Source organism: Salvia splendens, chromosome 15 (genome assembly GCF_004379255.2).
Source record: "Salvia splendens isolate huo1 chromosome 15, SspV2, whole genome shotgun sequence".
Classification (NCBI taxonomy): Eukaryota; Viridiplantae; Streptophyta; class Magnoliopsida; order Lamiales; family Lamiaceae; genus Salvia; species Salvia splendens.
In genome coordinates, this window is record NC_056046.1 from 7,952,398 (window position 1) to 7,973,578 (window position 21,181).

A 21,181-nucleotide genomic window follows, 5' to 3' on the forward strand; every position below is an offset into this window, starting at 1 on the left:
TTACTTGGTTTCAAGCCTATTGTTTGTTAATCTTGTCATTTGACACGTGGTTAAAATCAATAATATGAACGACAATTCAACCAATCAATTTTGATCCCTGAGATTAAATAATGTCTAATCTCATTTATAGTCTCAGCAAACATATTAGAAGGAGGAATTTGCCAAAAATGGTAATAGTGACTTTTTTAAGAGAAAACAGAGAAGCGTAGAAAAGACATTCACCAATTAAAAACGAGACATTAATAAAACATTTTAGTTGTAAATAAAATTCAATGTTTTGAGATTTGAATGTTAATATCTCTTAAATGATCATTAAATAAATAAACAAGCCAATATTTGATTTCTCCACGCTCACTATCGCTAACAGTTTATGTCTTAACCAATCAAATTACTCCACGCCATCAAAATTTATTTGGGGCACCCTAAACTCTGCTTCGTCCAGAAAAAAATAGTTACTAGTAATATTTTAGCTGCTCAACGCTGTACTAACCGTATAGTTTTTTAGAAATAAATATTTATCTAAAATATTTACTAATATTAAAAAATTACTCCATATAGAGTGGCAGCCAATGAAAAGATTCCACATGACTTTAACGTATTTTTGTAAATAATTTTAATTTAATGTGTGAGTCGTGACCTTGTTGGCTTAACTGTAGTCTGAATACATCTCTTCTCTTTCTATATTTAAACTCTCAGATTTTGGGGGAAACGAGAAAAAAAGGAAATTGTACTCCACAAAATTCACATTTAATTGCCAGAGATCTTTGCACCAAATGTCGAAATCGCCATGGGGAGTCGGCGCCTGGGCCGCCGAGACCGAGAGGGAGGAGGCCGAGCAGCGCGAGGCTGAGGAGAACGCCGCTGCTGCGGCGGCGGCGGCGCCCGCGGCCAGCTTCCCTAGCCTCAAGGAAGGTGTGAGCACCGCCAAGCAGAAGAAGAAGACCAAAATGTCACTCCAGGAATTTAGGGTTATGCCTTCTCATGGCCGCGGACTGACGCCGGAGGAAATGCTCCGCCTCCCCACGGGGCCCAAGGAGCGCTCGGCCGAGGAAATGCAGTACGGCAGATTGGGCGGCGGCTTTTCCAATTACGGGTCCAGACCCGGCTCCAGCGGCCCTAATTCGGGTCGGAGGGAGTTTGAGGGCCGGAGATCTTACGGATTTGAGGATGATGGGCGGAGGGGGCCTCCGCAGCAATCTAGGGTTTCGGAATTCGATCAGCCTTCGCGAGCTGATGAGGTGGATAATTGGGCGTCGATGAAGAAGCAAACGATCCTACCTGATCACGATTCGCGTGAATCCCGGGCTGGGGGTAAGTACACCTCACTTGGGGGAAGCAGCGGCGGAGCATCGCGCGCCGATGAAGTGGACAATTGGGCGTCTATGAAGAAGCCTGTTTCACAGCCGCAGCAGTCGAGAAATTCGAGCTTTGGCTCGGGCTTTTCGAGGCCTGAGACTGATCGTTGGACCCGTAATGAGAGCTTTGGGTCTGGAGTCTCAAAGCCTGAATCCGACCGGTGGGGGGGTCGGAGTGAGCAAAATCCGAGCTTGAGTTTGAGTTCACTTAAAATTGAGGATGGGGACGCGGTGAAGGTTAACAAGCCGAGGGAGGTTAACAAGCCGAATCCTTTTGGGGCAGCCAGGCCGAGGGAGGAAGTGCTGGCTGAGAAAGGTTTGGATTGGAAGAAGCTGGACTTGGAGGTTGCAGAGAAGAAACACTCGGTCAGTGGTGGGAGTAGGCCCACAAGTTCTCACTCGACTGGTCTGGAGTCTCCGCAGGTGAGCGGGTCAGAGGCACCTCCTGCATTGGGTGGAGCTGGTGAAGCTATAGTGAGGCAGAAACCTAAAGTAAATCCGTTTGGGGATGCTAAGCCTAGAGAAGTACTGCTGGAGCAGAAGGGCTTGGATTGGAAGAAGATTGATCTTAAGTTGGACAGACGTGTGGACAGGTAGTTATTAATTATGCAATGCATTTTGTTGCTGTCGTTTCATTTTTGGAAAGGTGTAATTCTAGGGCTGTGATGACAAGTTTATGGTTTTTTTGGTAATGTCCATTTTGGCTTGATACATGCATTCATGGAAATTGGTGAGTTTTTTGTAGTTATTATTGACTTTTAGGGGTATGGTTTAGTTTTGGCATCATAATGATGGAGAAAGGAATATTTGGAGGCGATATGGTCTCTATTGTTTCGTATCATCAATTATAAATGTGGTAACATGTATAAAATGAATTTTCATATGTGAATTGAATGGGACTTTGTAAGTGTCCTTATGATGAAAAAGTGAACTTTGGCAGTTTAAATATCTGTATCCAAGGGATATTTCTGTCAAAAAATCTTGAAGCCCACTGAGTAAAGCTGTATCCAGTTAGAGCATTTATGACAAACTCTGATTTATATCCAGTAAGATCATTTATGACTAACTCCAGACATACATTTGTTTGGTTAAGGAATTAGAAGTTCAATATCAACCCAATATGATTAATTTATATAGTTACGCAGAGATGTGAGCTAATGGTGACTGGTGGATGGGACTAAGGATGGATGTTTGGGTTATAGTTGCGAGGTTTATAAGTGTTTTTTTTAACTCCTAGTATTATGTTGTAATAAACAATGTAATTTTATGGGTCAAGGTAACATAAGATTGGCAAGTATGCCCAGAATATCAGATGGAGGTATGGAATTCAGTTGCAGACAAAAGGCCTAGAGGATTGCAATTAGTTTAGAGCAAGTTATTTCTTGATTTATGCATAATTCACTTCAGTTTAGATGAATGCAGAGGTTTCCCTTAAGGTGTCACAATGCTTTTTAAACGCTTGATGTAATAGCACTTGTACTGTTTTATGTTCTTGATTGTGATATGGGAGAAGGTGCTGATGGTGTACTATTTTTAATAGTTGTAAACTGTTTGTGGTATCTTTTAATTCATTCTCTTGAGGTAGTACTAGATTGGATATATTCGTTTAATCTAGATGGGCATAAACATAATCGGTGTTACCTCTTTTACCTACAGCGAATCTGAAAAAAATTGAAATGGTAAATGCTTTAGCATGGGTACAAGATACTTTTGTTTTTAGCTGAAGAGATAACATTTTCAGGCCTGAGACAGAAGAAGAGAAGAATTTGAAGGAAGAAATTGAGCAACTGAAAAAGGAATTGCCGCAAAAAACTGGTGAAGAAGAAGCTGGCGTGCAAGACCAAATACATAAAAAGGAGCAGGAGTTGGAACTTCTGGTCTCTCAGTTGGATGACAAAGTTCGCTATAGTCAGAGAAATTTCGAGCGGCAAAGCCCCGGGGCAGTTCGAGGTGCTGGATTTAATGATAGACCTCCTTCTCGAACCGGATTTAATGAGGGCAGATCCGGCTTTCATGACCGACCTCCTTCTGCGCCTGGGCAATATGAGGAACCTAGAGCAGGCTATCAAGAGAGACCTCGATCTCGTCCAGGTGCATATGAGAATTCAATAGCTGGCTTTGCTGAGAGACCTCCTTCTCGACCAGGGGCACATGAAGATCCCCAAGCTGGGTTACATGAAAGACCCCGTTCGAGGCAGGGATCCTATCAAGATACCAGATCTTCCTATTCTCAGAGAGCTTCTTATGCAGATGGAGCATATCAAGATCCCAGAGCTCTAGATGGCAATGAGAGGCCTCATTCGCGTGGCTCTGTAAATCCATGGGCGAGACCAAGTGACGACAGAAGATATATTCAAGGAAGTGGAGGCAGAGGATTTTCAGGTGGTAGAGATGTCAACAGGTACTGCGTTCTCTTTTGATTTTTCTGTGTTTCATATTTTCTCCTGCTGTCCTGCACTTGCAAGTTACCTGACCCAGCTCTTACTGCTATAAACCTAGTGATCTTTGTCATTTATTAACTAGCAATACGAGTAAGAGAAGTGGCTTCATATAAAAACCATTCAAGTCTGTTATTTCTATTGGTAACTTTAGAAGGGACTGTTGTAGCCCTTTTGGATGTGTGTACTTGGAAAATGCCTTAGATGAAGGTGTCTCCTTTTTCTTGCATTACAATTCTCACTTGCATGGCTATATCATGTAACTGAGCTTCTAGCTTTGCTGGGGGAACTTGTACTGGTAAGTCGATGATGTTTGAAACAGTAGTCAATTCAACTGTGATACTTGGACACTCCATGCTGCCTCATTATTTCTACTCATCGCACTTAGGATATTCTTACACGCACACTGTTAACTTCTTTCAATTTCTGCTAAAGTATGATGAACTCATATGATCACTGATAACATAGAACTTCCCCTATAATATCATATCTGGTGGTATAGAACCCACGATTGATCGTTGTGCTTGTGTCATTTGGCAGGTCAGGGTCGAGGTGGTGAACTCCTGCACGATATTCTCCCAGGACTCGATTTCTTCCAGTTGTCCTATTGCTCGATCTCTAACTAGTTAGATGCAATAATACATTGGCACCCCTATTCATCATTTCATGATTTTTGCTGTGCGGAATGGAGCTGGAATATCTAAATTCTGACAACATACAACTCTTGCATTAATTGTTGTTGCATCTTGATGATGTGTAAAATTCTCATTTCCCCCCCTTTTTTCCTTACTTTCTATCCTTTTGTAGTGGGATCAAATTTCCATATTCTCCAAAAAGGGGACATTGTAATGCACAACACTGCCCTGGTTTTTGGTCTTACTCTGTTTTTACCTCGGAATATATTTGTTTGTGTACACTGTTCCTGCCTTAATCCTATATTGTTTGACAATTCTTACTCTAACAAGCAATGTTGTTCCCATGTCCTTGCTAAAAATAGTCAAAACTATCCAGGCTGCTATGCTTCTTGGTCTTCGTCTTCTTGTTTTCTGTTTAAAATGAGGGCCTATATGTTCGATACGATAGATGACACTCTAATGATTCTCTTGTTGCAAAAATGAGCCATTTGCTATCATTTTCTTCATTCGATTAAATGAATTGGAAGAGTCGATGAATTCCAGTTGGAAAAGTCAGTTTGATGGGGAGAGTTCTGGAAGGCAACTTACGTGCTCAAACTTATGCATCTCAGCAGCAAAACTAGTCAAACATGATGTGATGTGTATCTGTCTATTCTTCCCAATTTTTCACTCTATAAATCCAATAATTGACATACTAAAATGTCCCATCATAAAACTACCTCATATTTCAAGGAGTTCAAGGTTTCCACACTGCATTTCCTGCTCACAGCTCAGATACTGAACCCAAGTTCAGCTCTTGGCTCAAACACCTGCAAATTCCCAGCCATCTTCAACTTTGGCGACTCGAATTCTGACACCGGTGGCTTCTCTGCAGCATTTGGCCAAGTTCCTCCTCCCTATGGGGAGACATTCTTTCACGCCCCGGCCGGTCGCAACAGCGATGGCCGTCTCATCATCGATTTTATAGGTCTGTACCATTTCCTTGATTCTTGAAATTATATGTTTGTGTTGACAACTTATATTGTCTCAGCTCAGAGCCTAAGACTGCCTTATCTCAGCGCTTTTCTTGATTCTGTTGGCTCAAACTTCAGCCATGGAGCTAACTATGCAACTGCTACTGCAACCATAAGGCCTCAAAACTTATCCCTTTTCAGTGGAGGGTACAGCCCGATCTCCCTCGATGTGCAGCAGGTCGAGTACTCGGATTTCGTGACAAGATCGCAAGTTGTTAGAGAAAAAGGTGCCTACTTTAGCATATTTTCATGCCTGGCTGGTTCTCACCTCATATTAGATATATTCCTGTAAAGGGTTCTTCCGCAGCTTGCTGCCGGAGAGGGGCTACTTCTCCCGTGCTTTGTACACGTTCGACATAGGCCAGAACGACATAACCGCAGCCTATGATCTCGGCTTGACCACAGAGGAAGTCAAGGCACAAGTTCCTGACAGTTCTCCTCTGTCATTAAGGTTTTAACCCACCTTACTCCTTTTGGAAAAACCAATTTTTTCTGTTTTTTTTTTAACTTTTGGGGCTTCTTAAAATCTCGTTAAAAATCTTGTTTGTGGGGCAGAAAATATACAGTTTAGGAGGGAGAACATTTTGGATACACAACACAGGACCATTAGGTTGTTTGACCTATGTTATTGATGCTCAAGCAGCTACTACACTGGAGGTTGATAGATATGGTTGTTTGATCCCTTTTAACGAGGCTTCGCAGCATTTCAACGTGAAGCTACACGAAGCTGTGTTGCAGCTGAGGGAGGAGCTCCCTCTTGCTGCAATCACATATGTTGATATCTACTCAGCCAAGTTTGCTCTCATAAGCCAGGCAAAGAAACTAGGTGAGTACTAAAAGATGCTGTCGTTTGAGATTTGTCGAGCCATGTTGAAAGTTCATTTGTGCAGGATTTGAGGATCCATTCCGAGTCTGCTGTGGCTATGGAGGGAAGTACAACTACAGCAGGTTTTCTAGGTGTGGGGACAAGACAGTAGTGAACGGGACAGAGGTCGTTCTTGGATCAACTGGGATGGGGTTCACTTCACAGAGGCAGCTAATAAGTGGATCTTTGATCAGATTACAAATGGCTCATTTTCAGATCCTCCGGTTTCACTTGAATCCGCATGTAACAGAAGCAGCTGAAGATGGCATTAGCTCTTCCTACAGTTCCATTGATCTCATGAGTTGTTGAATGCTAGGCATTTGTTAGTGTATTACGGAGTTTTATAGTAGCAACTTTGCGTCACACTGCTGTATAAACCGCGCTCTTTTCTTCCGTTTCAGAGCGTTCCATTTTTCAGTTCAAAATGATAGTGAATCAGCAAGACCATAAGTGAATTATCTTCTTAAAAAGTCACATAACCTCTTTGTATGGAAATCACAACTTTGTAGTGAATGTGAAGCAAAATATTAGGCTACAAAGTGAACAAGATATGTTTCAATATATTATCACAAACATTGCTGATTAATCAAAATATTATTCATAAAGATTGCTGATTAGTCAAAATGGAACACAACAAAATAGTAGTAGTATTAGTCAATGATAAGGTTGGTCAGCTGTCTATTTTACCCAGTTTCTCACTCATGACATATCACAATTAAAAAAAATAGAACAAAGAAAAACTTAGTGCTGACTATACTTTTGCCTAATCAAATCCTATAAATAGAAAATTCAGCTTTAAACATTCTGAAAATCTTGTCATAAAACCATCTCAGATTTCATGGAGTCTAAGGTTTATTCTCTGCTTGTGATATTTCTTCTTCCGCCAAACTCAGTTCTTGGCTCAAACAAGTGTAACTTTCCAGCCATTTTCAACTTTGGCGACTCGAATTCAGATACCGGTGGCTTCCGCATTTCGTCAAGTTCCTCCTCCCTATGGAGAAACATTCTTCCATGCCCCTGCTGGCCGTTGGAGCGACGGCCGTCTCATCATAGATTTCATAGGTCTGTGAATTTCCATATCATAACTGAGTATCCATTTTCTTGATTATTGAAAGTGTATGATGAGACGGCCGTCTTATTGAAAGTTTATATATAGTGTTGCTTTTGTTACAGCTGAGAGTTTGGGATTGCCTTATCTCAGTGCTTTTCTTAATTCTGTGGGCTCAAACTTCAGCCATGGGGCCAATTTTGCAACTCATGCATCAACCATTAGCCCTCAGAAATTGTCCCTTTCCGCGGGAGGCTACAGCCCGATCTCTCTCGACGTGCAGCAAGTCGAGTATTCTGGTTTCATGACAAGATCAGAAGCTGTTAGAGAAAAAGGTGCCTATTTCAACATATAAAATGGTCTGTTTTTGCCTATTTTTCATAGTTCATTTCCATAAAGGGCTGTTCCTCGACTCTCTCCTGGAAAAGGACTACTTCTCCCGGGCATTGTACACGTTCGACATAGGCCAAAACGACCTCACTGCCGGCTTGGATCTCAACTTGACCCTGGAAGAAATCAAGGCACAAGTTCCTGATATGATAGGACAGTACTCCTCTGTGATTAAGGTATGTACATTTTTATCACTTGCTTCTTTAAGAAAGTTTTCGAGCACGAGTGAAATCATGTTTTGTGAGGCAGGAAATATACAGGCTAGGAGGGAGATCATTCTGGATACACAACACAGCACCACTAGGCTGTTTTGCATATGTTCTTGATGCTCTAGCTGCCACTACACCAGAGGTTGATAAATATGGTTGCTTGATCCCATACAACGACGTTTCAAAGTTTTTCAACGTGAAACTATACGAAGCCGTGGAGGTTCCGAGGGAGGAAATCCCTCTGGCTGCAGTCACATATGTTGACATGTACTCAGCCAAGTATGCTATCATCAGTCAGGCAAAGGAACTAGGTGAGTGAGTAGTAAAACATGCACATTTTTAAAGATTTGTGTAGCTAATGTTGAAAGGTGGTTGGTGCAGGATTTGAGGATCCATTCCTTCCGAGCATGCTGTGGCTATGGAGGGGACTACAACTACAGCCGGTATGCTAGGTGCGGGAGCAAGGCAGTTGTGAACGGGACAGAGGTGGTGGTGGCTAAGTCGTGCAAGGATCCGTCTACTTGGATCAGTTGGGATGGGATCCACTTCACCGAGGCGGCTAGCAAGTGGATCTTTGATCAGATTGTGGATGGCTCGTTTTCAGACCCTCCGGTTTCACTTGAATCCGCGTGCAGCAGAAGCAACTAAAGATGACATTAGGCCTTCCTATTTTGCTCCATTTTATGTATTTTGAGTTGTTTCTTTGCTGCAAATAGGTGAAATTCAATTAGGCCTTTTTCCTACTGTTACATTGATCTACAAATTCAGAAATACTAATGTGAAACCATCTTGTTTTGATAAATGAAAATAAAACTGAGAGATTTGGTGTCGAAAAAACAGAGTCAAAGTCTATTTTGGACAATCTAAGCATCCACTTAGAAATTTTCAAATTAGTGAAATATTTTGTTCAGTTGTGTTGACTTCTATCCAATGGGGTCGACCATATTATAACAACTCAAATCATACAAACAAAGTGATGTGTACCTAATATTCTACTGTTACTACAATCCACCACAAACGACAACCTCAATACTGACGTTGGCCAATTTATTATTATCACCCTAAACAAATTCAAATTGTAACATGCACAATCTTTCTTTTTTATTCAACAAATATTAAGAGAGAGAGAGAGAGAGAGAGCTACTCAGCTACAGACTTCAGTTGCTTCTAAAAAAGTATGGACTTCAAATTCAGTGTACTCAAATTGCATTTAATTGCCCTATTTCTTCTTCCAACCTCAACACTAGGTTTTAACTACTGCAATTTTCCCGCCATTTTCAACTTCGGCGATTCCAATTCCGACACCGGCGGCCTATCTGCGGCGTTCGGCCAAGCTCCTCCTCCCAACGGAGCCACATTCTTCCACTCCCCCTCCGGCCGCTACTGTGATGGCCGCCTTCTAATCGATTTCATAGGTCTCTCTCTCTCTCTCTCTCTCTCTCTCTCTCTCTCTCTCTCTCTCTCTCTCTCTCTCTCTCTCTCTCTCCCTCTCTCTGTTTTTGGAAGTGGATTAATCTGCTTTTGCTGCAGCTGAAAGTGTGGGATTGCCTTACCTCGATGCATTCCTGGACTCGATGGGAACAAATTTCAGGCATGGATGCAATTTTGCGACTGCTGGATCGACGATCAGGCGTCAGAACACAACCATTTGGCAGAGTGGGTACAGCCCCATCTCCCTCGATGTTCAACAACTCCAATTTTCGGATTTTCTAACAAGATCACAACATTTTAGAGAAAAAGGTATGAATATTTTTTTCATTCTGCACTTTTTTTATACATGAATCGAACATTGCACATTACCGAGAGAGAGAGAGAAAAGTGTGCTGAAAAATGGAGCTTGATTCAAAATTAACACACAACTTGATATGGTTTAACTGCATTTTCCCTTAAAAGGGTTGTTTCAGAACCTGTTTCCAGAGGAGGATTATTTCTCCCGAGCTTTATACACTTTCGACATAGGCCAGAATGACCTCACTGCCGGCTACAAACTCAATTTGTCGACTGAGGAAGTCAAGGCCTACGTTCCTGATGTGTTAGGACAACTCTCTCATGTAATCAAGGTAAGAAAACAACCGTAACCCTTCGCGGTTTAGCCCTCACCATTGTTGCCAGATGCAAATAATGGCTGTTTTACTGTTAAACAGCTGATTTATGGCCAAGGGGGGAGGATATTTTGGGTACACAACACAGGGCCTGTTGGTTGCTTGCCGTATGTCATGGACAGGTTCTGGGTCACTGCAGCTCAGATTGACAAACATGGCTGCTCGTCTCCATACAACGATGTCTCACAGTATTTCAACCTCAAACTGAGGGAGCTCGTCTTGCAGCTCAGGGACGAGCTCCCTGCAGCTGCAATCACGTATGTGGATGTTTACGCGGTTAAGTATTCTCTCATCAGCCAAGCAAAGAAACTAGGTATGAGTTTCCCACTTTTTTTCTGTTTCTGCTGAGGGATCTGTGTTTTTTCGTGTTTTAGTCTGTGTTGATGAGAAAAATGGCAGGATTTGAGAATCCATTCGTTGCTTGCTGCGGCCATGGAGGGAAATACAACTACAATAGGTTCGTCAAATGTGGTAGCAAGACGGTTGTCAATGGGACAGAGACTGTTCTTGCTGTTTCGTGCAAGGATCCCTCGACGAGGATCAGTTGGGATGGGACACACTTCACTGAGGCAGCAAATAGGTGGATCTTCGATCAAGTTGTTGGTGGGGCGTTTTCGGACCCTCCTGTTTCGTTGAAGTTTGCTTGTAATAAGATGAACACCTCACAGAAGTAGCTGTGATCTGTCCTCAAACACAGATCTTGAAACATTGTTGTACAATGAATAAATATTTCACATTTCTTGCAGCCTTAGTAGATGTGAATTTTTATGAAGCATTAAACCTTAAATCTGTGAAAAAAATACCACATTTATAAAATAGATCAGAAGCTACTTAGCAACTACTAAGGATTCATGGTTGTAATGGTTCAAATCAATTATCATGACAGTTATGTCATCCAAACTACCCCTGCCAACAGCAAGATCAGCAAGCTTCTTGCACGCGGCTAGAAGCCCTCTCTCGTTCAAAAATCTGTTCTCGTTTTCTGGGAAACATGCCTTCATCTTCGTCTTCTTCACCACTGAAATTCTCCTGGACTTGGCTGGAGGGCTTCCATCCTCGTCTGCACTTCCTCTCTGTCGTATGCTCTCCATTTTCCGTCCACTAGGGTTTTGTATGCGTTGCTTCTTGGCACTTGAACACAACTGCATCACGACATCTACTGCTTCTTCATTGCTCACCTATCACCATTGCACAACACATAAACAAGATCGCCGGTGAGCAGCTGAATTCTTGCAAAACTACATCAAAATCGCGATTTTCACTCACCTCTTCCCAGAGGCCGTCGGATGCTAAAAGGAGGTACTTCATATCCGGATCCAAGCATACAACCTTCGTGTCGGGTTCTGCCATCACCCAGTCCTTGAGATGAGCATCTCCGATGCTTCTGGAAACTGCGAGGGTCCCATGAACTCTCCAAGTGCCGCGATGAATCTCCACATATCCACCCTATGTTGGTACATGATCATCAAATAAGCTCCAAAACTCATTTCAAGATTCACTAATTTTGTGCATATGATCAGAAAAGGAAGGACTCATGAGAAGTAAAAATACTTTATCCTCTATTCGCCTTCGCTCCTCTTCTCGCATGGGTCTGTGGTCCGTCGTTAGAGCTTCTGCCGATCCACCTCCCATACACAAAACCGCTCTGCAGTCGCCCAAGTTCGAAACCACCATTTCCCTCCCATCAATCAGTGCAGTCACACAACAAGCACCACTATCCAGCCCCTGCAATTTCAGTGAAAAGATTGACTTCTTTTTTTTTTGACAAATTGTTGATTTCATGACTGAGTTTTGCGCAGAAACTCATCATATGTTCCATTTCAAGAAAAAGAAGAAAGATTATTACCTGTTTCAAGAATTCCTCATCTGTTTTCAAATAGCCAGCTTTGCATGCTGCTTCCTTTTCTTTATTTTCTGAAATGCTTTCTAACATTTCAAAAATCTTTAGATGCAAATTCTCTGCCACAAATGCTGCTGCTTTGCTTCCTCCATGCCCATCATACACTCCAAAGAATCTCTACATTTCAAAACACTATCACTTTCCAAAAATCGCACACACACACACACGTATGAATTGATGGCAAAAGCTCCTATCGCAGAAACAGCAAGAATCCTAAACCCCAACTCTCCAAACACCAAAAAATTATCTCCCCAATACATGAAAATGATAAAAAAAACTAAACAAAATCCCAAGAATCGATTTTTACACCTACCTTATCACCATTTGCAGAAGCAAAAACTTTGTAGGAATCTTCCATGAACTTCTTCTTCCCCTTCAACGAATAAACACCCACCCCAGAATCAGCAAAACAACACACAGGATCATCGTAGGATTCCTCAAAATTGGGAATCTCAGACAACACAGCTGGAATCTCGATTCTCAGCGGCCGTTTTCTCTTCAACGCTCCGCTCAAACTCGGCCCCCCGGCGATTACAGCTCCATCGTTCATTTCTTGGAAGGTTTGAGCTCGAAAATTGTGAAATTGCGAATGGCGTAGTTCTGATTTTTAGGTCGTATGATTGTGTGTAACGGTTGGGAATTTAGGTGGGGTCAAAAAACAGCATTTTTGTGGGAGTTTTTAATGTTTGATTTTGATAAAGTCAGAGGTGATTGGTCGGAGCTTTGAATGTTTGTTACAGAGCCGTTAAGGATTTGGAGTTATTTAATAAGCATATGATTATGTCAAACCTATATTCAATTGTTTAATTATGAAATTTATAATTGTATATTGATTAAATTAAGTACGTAATTGAGAAATCTTGTATGCTGAAATGAAACTATCCACTAAAATAAAATGGTAAATGGAATTTGTTTTAAATAATACATGAGCATATAAGTATAGAAATATTATAATACAATTTTATTTATTTTTATTGGATTGGCAAAGTTATCTTTACTCACAGTCGCTACATCATAGACATGTCAATTAATTTCAAAATTTTCACTTTATTCAAATTATGTCATAGTAACGTTTGTTTAATCTTTTATGTCAAGTATATACTAAATAAATAATTAAATATAATTAACTTTTGTCAATCAATCTTGAAATTTTCAATACTGAAGTTGAGCTCATAACCTGATAACAATTAACAAATGAAATAATCTTTTGAATTTATCTAATTATTTGACATAGACAATGGTTCTAGATCATTGCCATTTGCCGGCACCATTCTTCATTAATTCTTCAACTTTTTCATTGAAATATAGCAACCTAGTTACTTGTTCAAATGCATGTCACAATTTTAGTATTTTACATTGTGAAGTAATTGACCCACTCAACTTTTTATACTAGGACTTGGAGTATTATGCAGTGGTGGCAACTTGCAAGACCCAAAAAATTGGAAAGTGACGCCTACAAATCTATATCAAGATGATATTCAATCCTACCAATCACACTCATTAATTCTCAATCTTCAAATATCATGTTGTGCCTTAATTAGCTACCTCAAAACACTAAAAATTGCACCAAATTAAAATGTACAAATATACTCAAATGTGGCATCGTCATATAGTAACGAAAACAAATCAAAACTCAAAAGATGTCACACTAATGAATTGCCTCCATAAATATACCAACAAAGAGCAATTAAAAATCATCCAATCTCAACCAAATAAGAGCCATTAAAAACTAGTATCTACTTATTTACCGATATAAAATCATCATATTCATAATAGCTACCTCTAGATAATCACTCATTCACTCTACTAATTCCCCAACCTCAACCAATAATACTTGATCCGATTAATACGGTGCAAGTCAATTCTTGATATATTACTCTCAAAATGTAACACAACTTCCTCTCTTCAATCCTAAACCACATCCCCTAAAAACCATGCAAAACCAAATCCCATCACCAACCCTTCTCTCAAAACCAATCTAATCCAACACTATGCAAAGAAATCCCACTCAACCCATGCATCTCATCACCCCACCATGCAAGAAAACCCCCATCCCCACCACCCTCCTCCTCCTCATTCTCCTCCTCCATCTCCACTCCACAAACTCCGAGATCCAAACCTACCACCTCCACTCCGACATCCGCCCTTTCATCCTCTTCCAAGACTTCGGCTTCACCTCCCCCGGCTTCATCTCCATCTCCGTCTCCTCCATCTCCATCTCCTCCTATCCCACCCCCACCCCCGCCCTCCTCTCCTCCATCGGCTGCTACTACGCCCCCTCCCCCGCCCGCCCTGCCCTCGAGCAAGCCCTCCTCCAACACACCTGCATAACCTCCGACCCCTTCGTCTTCCCCATCTTCACCCTCGACGACCCACTCAAACACTTCAACCAAACCATCCTCATCTCCATCCCCGATCTATACTTCATCTTCTTCCTCAACTGCGCCCACAACTCCTCCGTCTCAATGACCCTAAATCTCGAAACCTACAACGTTAAACCTAATGGCGATCTTGATTTCATTGATGACCAATTCGCCAATCTTCCCAACACCCTTTTCCTCTTCTCCTTCATCTATCTCTCCTTCCTCCTCGCTTGGTCTTATTACTGCAACAAAAACAAACAATTCGTGAGAAAAATTCATGAAGTTATGGCCCTTTTGCTTTTCTTTAGGGTTTTTGAGCTCCTTTTCCATGCCTGCAGCCAGCACCGGATCAAACAGATCGGATCTCCCCACTTGTGGAAAACCTTGTGGCTTTTCATTTATTTTATTAGAAATGTTTTGTTTATACATGTGATCATGCTAATTCGGGCTGGATGGTCACTTTTTAGACCTAATTTGCAAAATTTGCAAACCAGGGCTATTTTTGTAACTGTTGGGCTTCAACTTGTTGCTAGTACTTGCTTTGTTTTGAGTAATGGACTAGGCACCTCGAGCAGCAGCTATGGGTTATGGACAGTGACGTACTACGCCGTGGACTTCATATGTTGTGTCATCATGACCTTGCCGGTGAGCCCGTCCATCAACAATGTGGTGGTGAGTGCGAAGATCGAGGAGAAGGAGGAGAAGAAGTGGGTGTACAAGAGGGCTTATGAGAGCTTTGCATTGGCTCTTTATATCTATGTTGGGTTTACTAGGCTTGGGATGTTCTTGATTAGGTCTATCACGAGTTATAATATGTGGGGTTTGAGCATTGCTTTGGAGTTGACGATTGAGCTTATATTTTATGGTGTTGTGTATTCAATGTTTTGTCCTAGTGAGAGGTATGATTATGTTGTTCTTGAGGATAGGGAGGAGGATCATTGTGGTAATGGTAGTTTGGCTGATTTGAGGTTGTTGGGGTTTTGAATGTTGATGTAAAGACTTAATTTTTATGATGATGATTCTTGTGATTTCTTGTGGTTGTGATTGTAGATGTTTTTGTTTGTAGAAAAGTGGGAATTTTGAGGCTTGGAGTACTTAGTTTCTTGTTTAACTAGAGTTTTGAAGTTGATGTAATTTAATGATTGTTTATTGTGTGCATAATTAAGTCCAAATTCGAACTTTGAATGTGAGACTTTTATGTTGATTAAAGATTCGATCTTTATGTTATTGGTTTGAAATGAATCGGCAGTGAGTTTCACTAAGTGTGATTAATTTAAGGTCAGAGCTTTGAAGTTGATGAAATTTTATTGTTGCTTTTATCGTACATAAGTGCGAAATGGAGCTTTGAATGTGAACTTAGGTATTAAAAACATTCGATCTTTATGTTATTTGGTTGCAATAAATGTAAACTTTGTTTTTGTATCTTGTGTACCTAGCTAAAATTTATGCAGAAGAAGTCGGCTTAGTAATAAAATGTTAATTGCTTTTAGACGATGATTTAACATATTCTTGAAGTTAATTATTTGTTGGTATACATATGAGACAGAATGAAAGACAAGCCTCTCTCTCTCTCATTGCTGGCTTCTATATGCAACATTCTTAAATGTCAATATCATTTCTGGGATTTTCCCAATGGTATCTTTCTTGGGTAGATGCATTACTATGTTTTGAAGCCACTGATTTTGATTTTTATGATTCTTCAAATTATTCAAGTAAGCCCAGTTGTTAATTTGCTTGATTTTAGCCTTGTTCTATCTTATAGTTCTTGAGGGTTGCACATGGAAGGTTGCTTGATAAGTTTTAAAATATTGTAACTTTTTGCTGATATAAGCTTCTGCAAATGTCAAAGGGTAGCACATGGAAGGTTGCTTGCTATTCATGGACAAAATTGGCATGTTGTTCTTAACTTATGATACATGAATCAGTTCCATATTGGAACTTTGCTCATACTAGAAGGGATTTCATATGTTAGAATTTAAAATATTGTATATATTTAATTGCTTCTCATCATTGAGACATGCATAGTACTCTTTCTGAGCTAGTGAATATTGACAATCCCTCTGCATTTTGTGATTCTTCATCCTCTGTCTTCGGTTAGCTGATCCAGACAGCGCATTGCAGACATTGGACTTGTGAGCATGGATTCAGTAAAGGGCAGATACATTGGGCACAGGTTGGTTTCTTTTGATTGCAATGCTTTCAACTATTTTTCAAGAATGCCAAATTCATTTTTTTTCCTTGTATTTTTTCTCAGCACAATGGCTAAGAAACCAATTGAGAACATCAGGTTTCTCATCAGTGTTAGCGTTGGAATCATGTTTGGTTTCTTCATGGGAGTGTTGATTCCCAAACTCCCACAAATTAAGGTGACTTTTGAGTCTGGTTTTGTGATCCATGGTTTTTTCATTTTATGAATGTGTTTTGCATCGGTTTCTTTGTCAGATAGGCACGGCGTCTGTTGTTCTAGATGCTTCCATGATCTACGGGGGCAACGTCTCTGCTGCCTCCACAGAAATTAGCAGAAACGTATCTATTGGAAACCAGCAAATTTCAAAGGTTCAAATCTCTATTTTTCCCTTAATGCATACAACCGTTAAGATAGTTCATTCTCGTATCAACTGTTTACCGTTCAGATTTGGGCGCCTTCTAATCCGAGAGGCGCGGAGAGGCTTCCTCCGGGCATCATGGCATCAGAGTCGGACCTCTATCAACGAAGACTGTGGGGACTGCCTACAGAGGTGAAACATAAACTTTTGATTCTTTTTGGTTTCTATTGTAAGCATGCATCTTGATATATGAATTTATGTTTCTTATTAATTTATGATGTTTTAGGATCTGCCCATTACACCAAAGTATCTAGTGACTTTCACAGTTGGTTATAAGCAGAGGTTTAACATTGACAAAGCAGTTAAAAAGGTTAGTTTAAGCCTTTCTCTCTGTCTCTCTCTGTCTCTGCATCTCTCACTATCTGCATTCTTGCATCAGTTTTCAGAAAATTTTACAATCCTTCTGTTCCATTATGATGGAATAACCACTGAGTGGGACGAGTTCGAGTGGTCTAAGCGTGCCATTCACATCAGTGCTCGAAAACAGACAAAATGGTAATAAGACTCATAAACTTCTCTAAGACAGTAATGGTTAGTCTGATTTGAGTAAAGCTGACACATGTATTGTCAAAGGTGGTATGCAAAGAGGTTTTTGCATCCGGACATTGTTGCATCCTACGACTACGTCTTCATATGGGACGAGGACCTTGGAGTCGAGCACTTTGATGCAGAAGAGTAAGAAGCCTAGCCAGTTTCACAGGAAAATATTGGCCTAAAACAAACTCTCACAATTCTGTTCTTGCACAAATATGTCAGATACATTAAGCTTGTGAGGAAACATGGTCTTGAGATTTCCCAGCCGGGCCTCGAGCCAACCAAGAGCATGCCATGGAGGATGACAAGGAAACGCGATCACAGTGAAATTCACAAGTACATCCTCCACAAGAAAATACCATCTAATACTAATATAAGGCACATTTCTTTCTTTTCTTTGGTTTCTTACACACTTTGTTTTGAATGTAGGGTCACAGAGGAGAAACCGGGCTTGTGTCCGGATCCACATTTACCACCGTGTGCAGCGTAAGACGCCTCATTCAACTCAAAATCTCTCCGTTTCATTGGCCTACAACCTCAAGTTCTTACCTCTTTTCACAATATACACAGCTTTGTGGAGATCATGGCTCCTGTCTTCTCTAGAGAGGCTTGGCATTGCGTGTGGCATCTGATTCAGGTAGTTTGTCCTTGCTCGACTCTGCTTATGACAACGTTCTTTCTTATCTTACAAACGCAATTTTTTAAGAATGACTTGGTCCATGGATGGGGTCTGGACTTTGCCCTCCAAAAATGCGTTGAGGTCAGTTTCAACTTCTTGAAATCTTGCAAAATGCTTTCATAAATGTATATCTTTAGCTGCTGATCATGCTTTGATCATAGCCTGCACATGAGAAAATCGGAGTCGTTGATGAGCAATGGATTGTTCATCAAATTGTTCCTTCATTGGGAGGCCAGGTAAATATTTTGCTTTGAGATGAACCTAAGCTAAAAAAAATAGACATCTCTTTCTTTTCTTTTTTGATGATGCATATATGTGTAGGGTGAATCTACTAATGGAAGGGCTCCATGGCAAGAGGTAAGTAGCCTTTCTTTCATTTGGATTGTTTGCAGTTCGGATCCTCTATTGCAAAGATTACTAGTGAAAAATGAAATAGAATGCAAGATTGAAATTTTATTTTATTTTTTTGTGATTGTGTTAACTTAGGTGAGACTAAGATGTACTAGAGAATGGGCAATGTTCAAAGCTAGGATGGCCAATGCAGAGAGAGATTATCACAAGTCTATGGAGATTGATTCATCTAATTTGACTACTTGAGGTGTTTGGATAGAGCCTTCAACTTCAAACACTCAACAACATTGTGTAGAGATATCATAAGTCAAAATTTATTTTGAGAAATAGATTTAATTTTTGAAAGGACATACATCATTTTAATTTATAAACATTGATCATTCAATAGTGGTTCCCAAACAAACAACTCCACTTATTTAGTAGTGGAATTCTTGAATATTTTTAGCCAAAATCCCTTCATCATCATATGCTATTACAACATCTTCCATTTGCAGAAGCAAAAACCTTGTAGATCTTGGCCGACATCATTCTACATCGAGTCCTAAGACTTTTCAAGATGATAATAAACTATACTGCATTGAAATAGAGCAACCTAGCTACTTGTTCAAAATGCATGTCACAATTTTAGTATTTTACCTTGTGAAGTAATTAACCCACTCAACTTAATTTACAGTGACGGATCCAGAACAATAAGACGGGAGAGACAAAATAAAATTAAATTAAAAATGCTTTAAAACTCTTTCTAAACAAATTAATTATAAATTTCAAGTCACAAATTAAATAACAAGAATGCAAGAAAAAAAATGTATGTATGATTAAATATCAATAGACAAAACTTAGAAAACGTGGCTTTTCATGTAATCAACAATAGAAAGAGGTATTACTACAAGATTGCAATTCTAATAAGCTAGAGATAACCCCAATAATTTTAACTAAGCAAGAAAATAAAATATAAAGTATAAGTCTAAACTTATTCATAACTCCAACCAAAACCATTGACTCTCTAAATCATCTGAATTATGTAAAATACTTAAATCATTTAATTGTAACCATTTAACTAGAATAAAACCAAGTCCAAAAATTTTATTGATAAGATAATCTCCAACCATAATACAGTAAAATGTACAACAACAATCACGGTAAATATTAATACATACTTGTAATTAAAAAATAATACTACTATTTCAATGTAAATTAATGGAAATTTCATTCTTAAACGTCAATATCATTTCTGGGATTTTCCCAATGGTGTTAAATATTCCCAACTTGTTTTATCTTTGATTATTCTTGGGGTTGATACATTACTATTACTATGTTTTTGAAGCCATTGATTTTGTTTTTTATAATTCTTCAAATTATACAAGTAAGCTCAGTTGTTAATTTGCTTGATTTACACTTGTTGTAACTTATAGTAGTTCTCGAGGGTTGCAGGGGAAAAAGCTAAGTTTTAAAATATTGAGACTTTATGGTGATATAAGTTTCTGCAAATGTCAAAGGGTTGCACATGGAGAAAATGGGGGTAGATAATTTTTGACACCATACGAAAACCCGACACAATATGCATGAAGTTCATGAGTTATGGTCAAGTCTTATTGTATTTGAGTCCTTATCAAGTTGACCCAAATAAGAAATCAATGATTTCAGTTTAGATTTGGGTTATCTGTAAAATTATTATTTTAATTATTTTTTATTAACTTAAGAAATATTATACTTTGATATAAAACATGATAAAGTTTTCATCATGATATAACACATCTTAAGTGTGCAATATCATATTTTATAGTGTAATATCATGTTTTAATCGTGCAATATCATATTGTGGTTGTTATCGTGCCGTGTCAGATTAAATTGCATTAACGTTAACAGTAGGGCTGACAATTTTCGACATGAATACATACGAAGTTAATGTTAGGACGTTATAAGAACCCGATGATTTCAGGTTGGGTTAAGGTTTGACTTTATTGGATTGGATCGATATCGAGTTGACCCAATATCGACCCTATCCGCATGATTTGAATCAGTTTAATATTGGAAATTAACACGTTCTTGTTAACTTGTAGTATCAGTTTAATAGTGGAACTTCACTCATACTTAAAGGGATTTGATATGTTGGAATGTCTACATATTTAATTGCTTCTCATCATTGAGACATACATATTGACAATCTTTTTGTGATTCTTCATCTATCTGTATGAGCATGGATGCAGTAAAGGGCAACAGCAAGAAATATATTGGGCACAGGTTGGTTTCTGTTGATGCAAGGCTTTCAACTGTTTTTCAGCAAAGCCATTTTTTTTTTCTCAGCACAATGGCTAAGAAACCAATTGAGAACATCAAGTTTGTCATCAGTGCTAGGGTTGGAATCATGTTTAGTTTCTTCATGGGAGTGTTATTTACCAAACTAACACAAATTAAGGTGACTTTTCATATTGATATAAATCGGAGGTCGATCGGTTGAGCAAGAACAAAGGAAAAACAACACACAAGGATTTTACGTGGTTCGATCGAATCGATCTACGTCCACGGGCGAGGAAGGAAGTAATGTTATTGATGGTGATTTACAGAGATTACAAAACAGAATCAATGATCAGAACTCAGCTCTTACTTCTAATCTAGCTTCACTCCAAGCTTAATCAAGTGATGAGAAAACCCCCAACTGAATCTTGATTCTAATGAGAATGAACACACGCGTA

At 39.6% G+C, this 21,181-nt stretch overlaps 4 protein-coding genes and 2 pseudogenes across 6 annotated transcripts; 5 read left to right on the top strand and 1 right to left on the bottom strand.

The window, feature by feature from the left end:
* Positions 1 to 647: 647 nt before the first annotated feature.
* LOC121766395 (eukaryotic translation initiation factor 4B1-like) lies at positions 648 to 4,724 on the top strand. The gene is made up of 3 exons (XM_042162686.1): positions 648 to 1,948; positions 3,097 to 3,756; positions 4,334 to 4,724. The coding sequence occupies exons 1-3, from the start codon at positions 774 to 776 to the stop codon at positions 4,350 to 4,352; spliced, it is 1,854 nt and encodes a 617-aa protein (XP_042018620.1). The 5' UTR covers positions 648 to 773; the 3' UTR covers positions 4,353 to 4,724.
* A 341-nt stretch (positions 4,725 to 5,065) lies between these two features.
* Positions 5,066 to 6,776, top strand: LOC121768732 (annotated as a pseudogene).
* Positions 6,777 to 7,118: 342 nt separating this feature from the next.
* LOC121766654 lies at positions 7,119 to 10,806 on the top strand (annotated as a pseudogene).
* Positions 10,807 to 10,848: 42 nt separating this feature from the next.
* LOC121768733 (probable protein phosphatase 2C 14) lies at positions 10,849 to 12,654 on the bottom strand. The gene is made up of 5 exons (XM_042165269.1): positions 12,269 to 12,654; positions 11,902 to 12,072; positions 11,607 to 11,780; positions 11,322 to 11,501; positions 10,849 to 11,233 (listed from the first exon to the last, which is right to left on the bottom strand). The coding sequence occupies exons 1-5, from the start codon at positions 12,503 to 12,505 to the stop codon at positions 10,883 to 10,885; spliced, it is 1,113 nt and encodes a 370-aa protein (XP_042021203.1). The 5' UTR covers positions 12,506 to 12,654; the 3' UTR covers positions 10,849 to 10,882.
* Positions 12,655 to 13,970: 1,316 nt separating this feature from the next.
* LOC121766655 (protein CANDIDATE G-PROTEIN COUPLED RECEPTOR 7-like) lies at positions 13,971 to 15,302 on the top strand. Its single transcript, XM_042162930.1, has one exon. The coding sequence runs from the start codon at positions 13,971 to 13,973 to the stop codon at positions 15,300 to 15,302; it is 1,332 nt and encodes a 443-aa protein (XP_042018864.1).
* Positions 15,303 to 16,302: 1,000 nt separating this feature from the next.
* Positions 16,303 to 18,924, top strand: LOC121767385. 3 transcript variants are annotated; one of them, XM_042163645.1, is made up of 14 exons: positions 16,303 to 16,491; positions 16,573 to 16,684; positions 16,761 to 16,874; positions 16,952 to 17,056; positions 17,151 to 17,234; positions 17,304 to 17,419; positions 17,498 to 17,599; positions 17,681 to 17,794; positions 17,888 to 17,944; positions 18,029 to 18,095; positions 18,165 to 18,218; positions 18,299 to 18,373; positions 18,459 to 18,494; positions 18,624 to 18,924. In XM_042163645.1, exons 1-14 carry the CDS (start codon positions 16,457 to 16,459, stop codon positions 18,732 to 18,734), a joined length of 1,182 nt encoding a protein of 393 aa, XP_042019579.1. In that variant the 5' UTR covers positions 16,303 to 16,456; the 3' UTR covers positions 18,735 to 18,924. The 3 variants fall into 3 exon arrangements, with proteins under 3 accessions (XP_042019579.1, XP_042019577.1, XP_042019580.1); XM_042163643.1 differs by having other exon boundaries at positions 16,304 to 16,491; positions 18,029 to 18,218; XM_042163646.1 differs by having other exon boundaries at positions 16,465 to 16,491; positions 16,765 to 16,874; positions 18,029 to 18,218.
* The last annotated feature ends 2,257 nt before the right edge of the window (positions 18,925 to 21,181 follow it).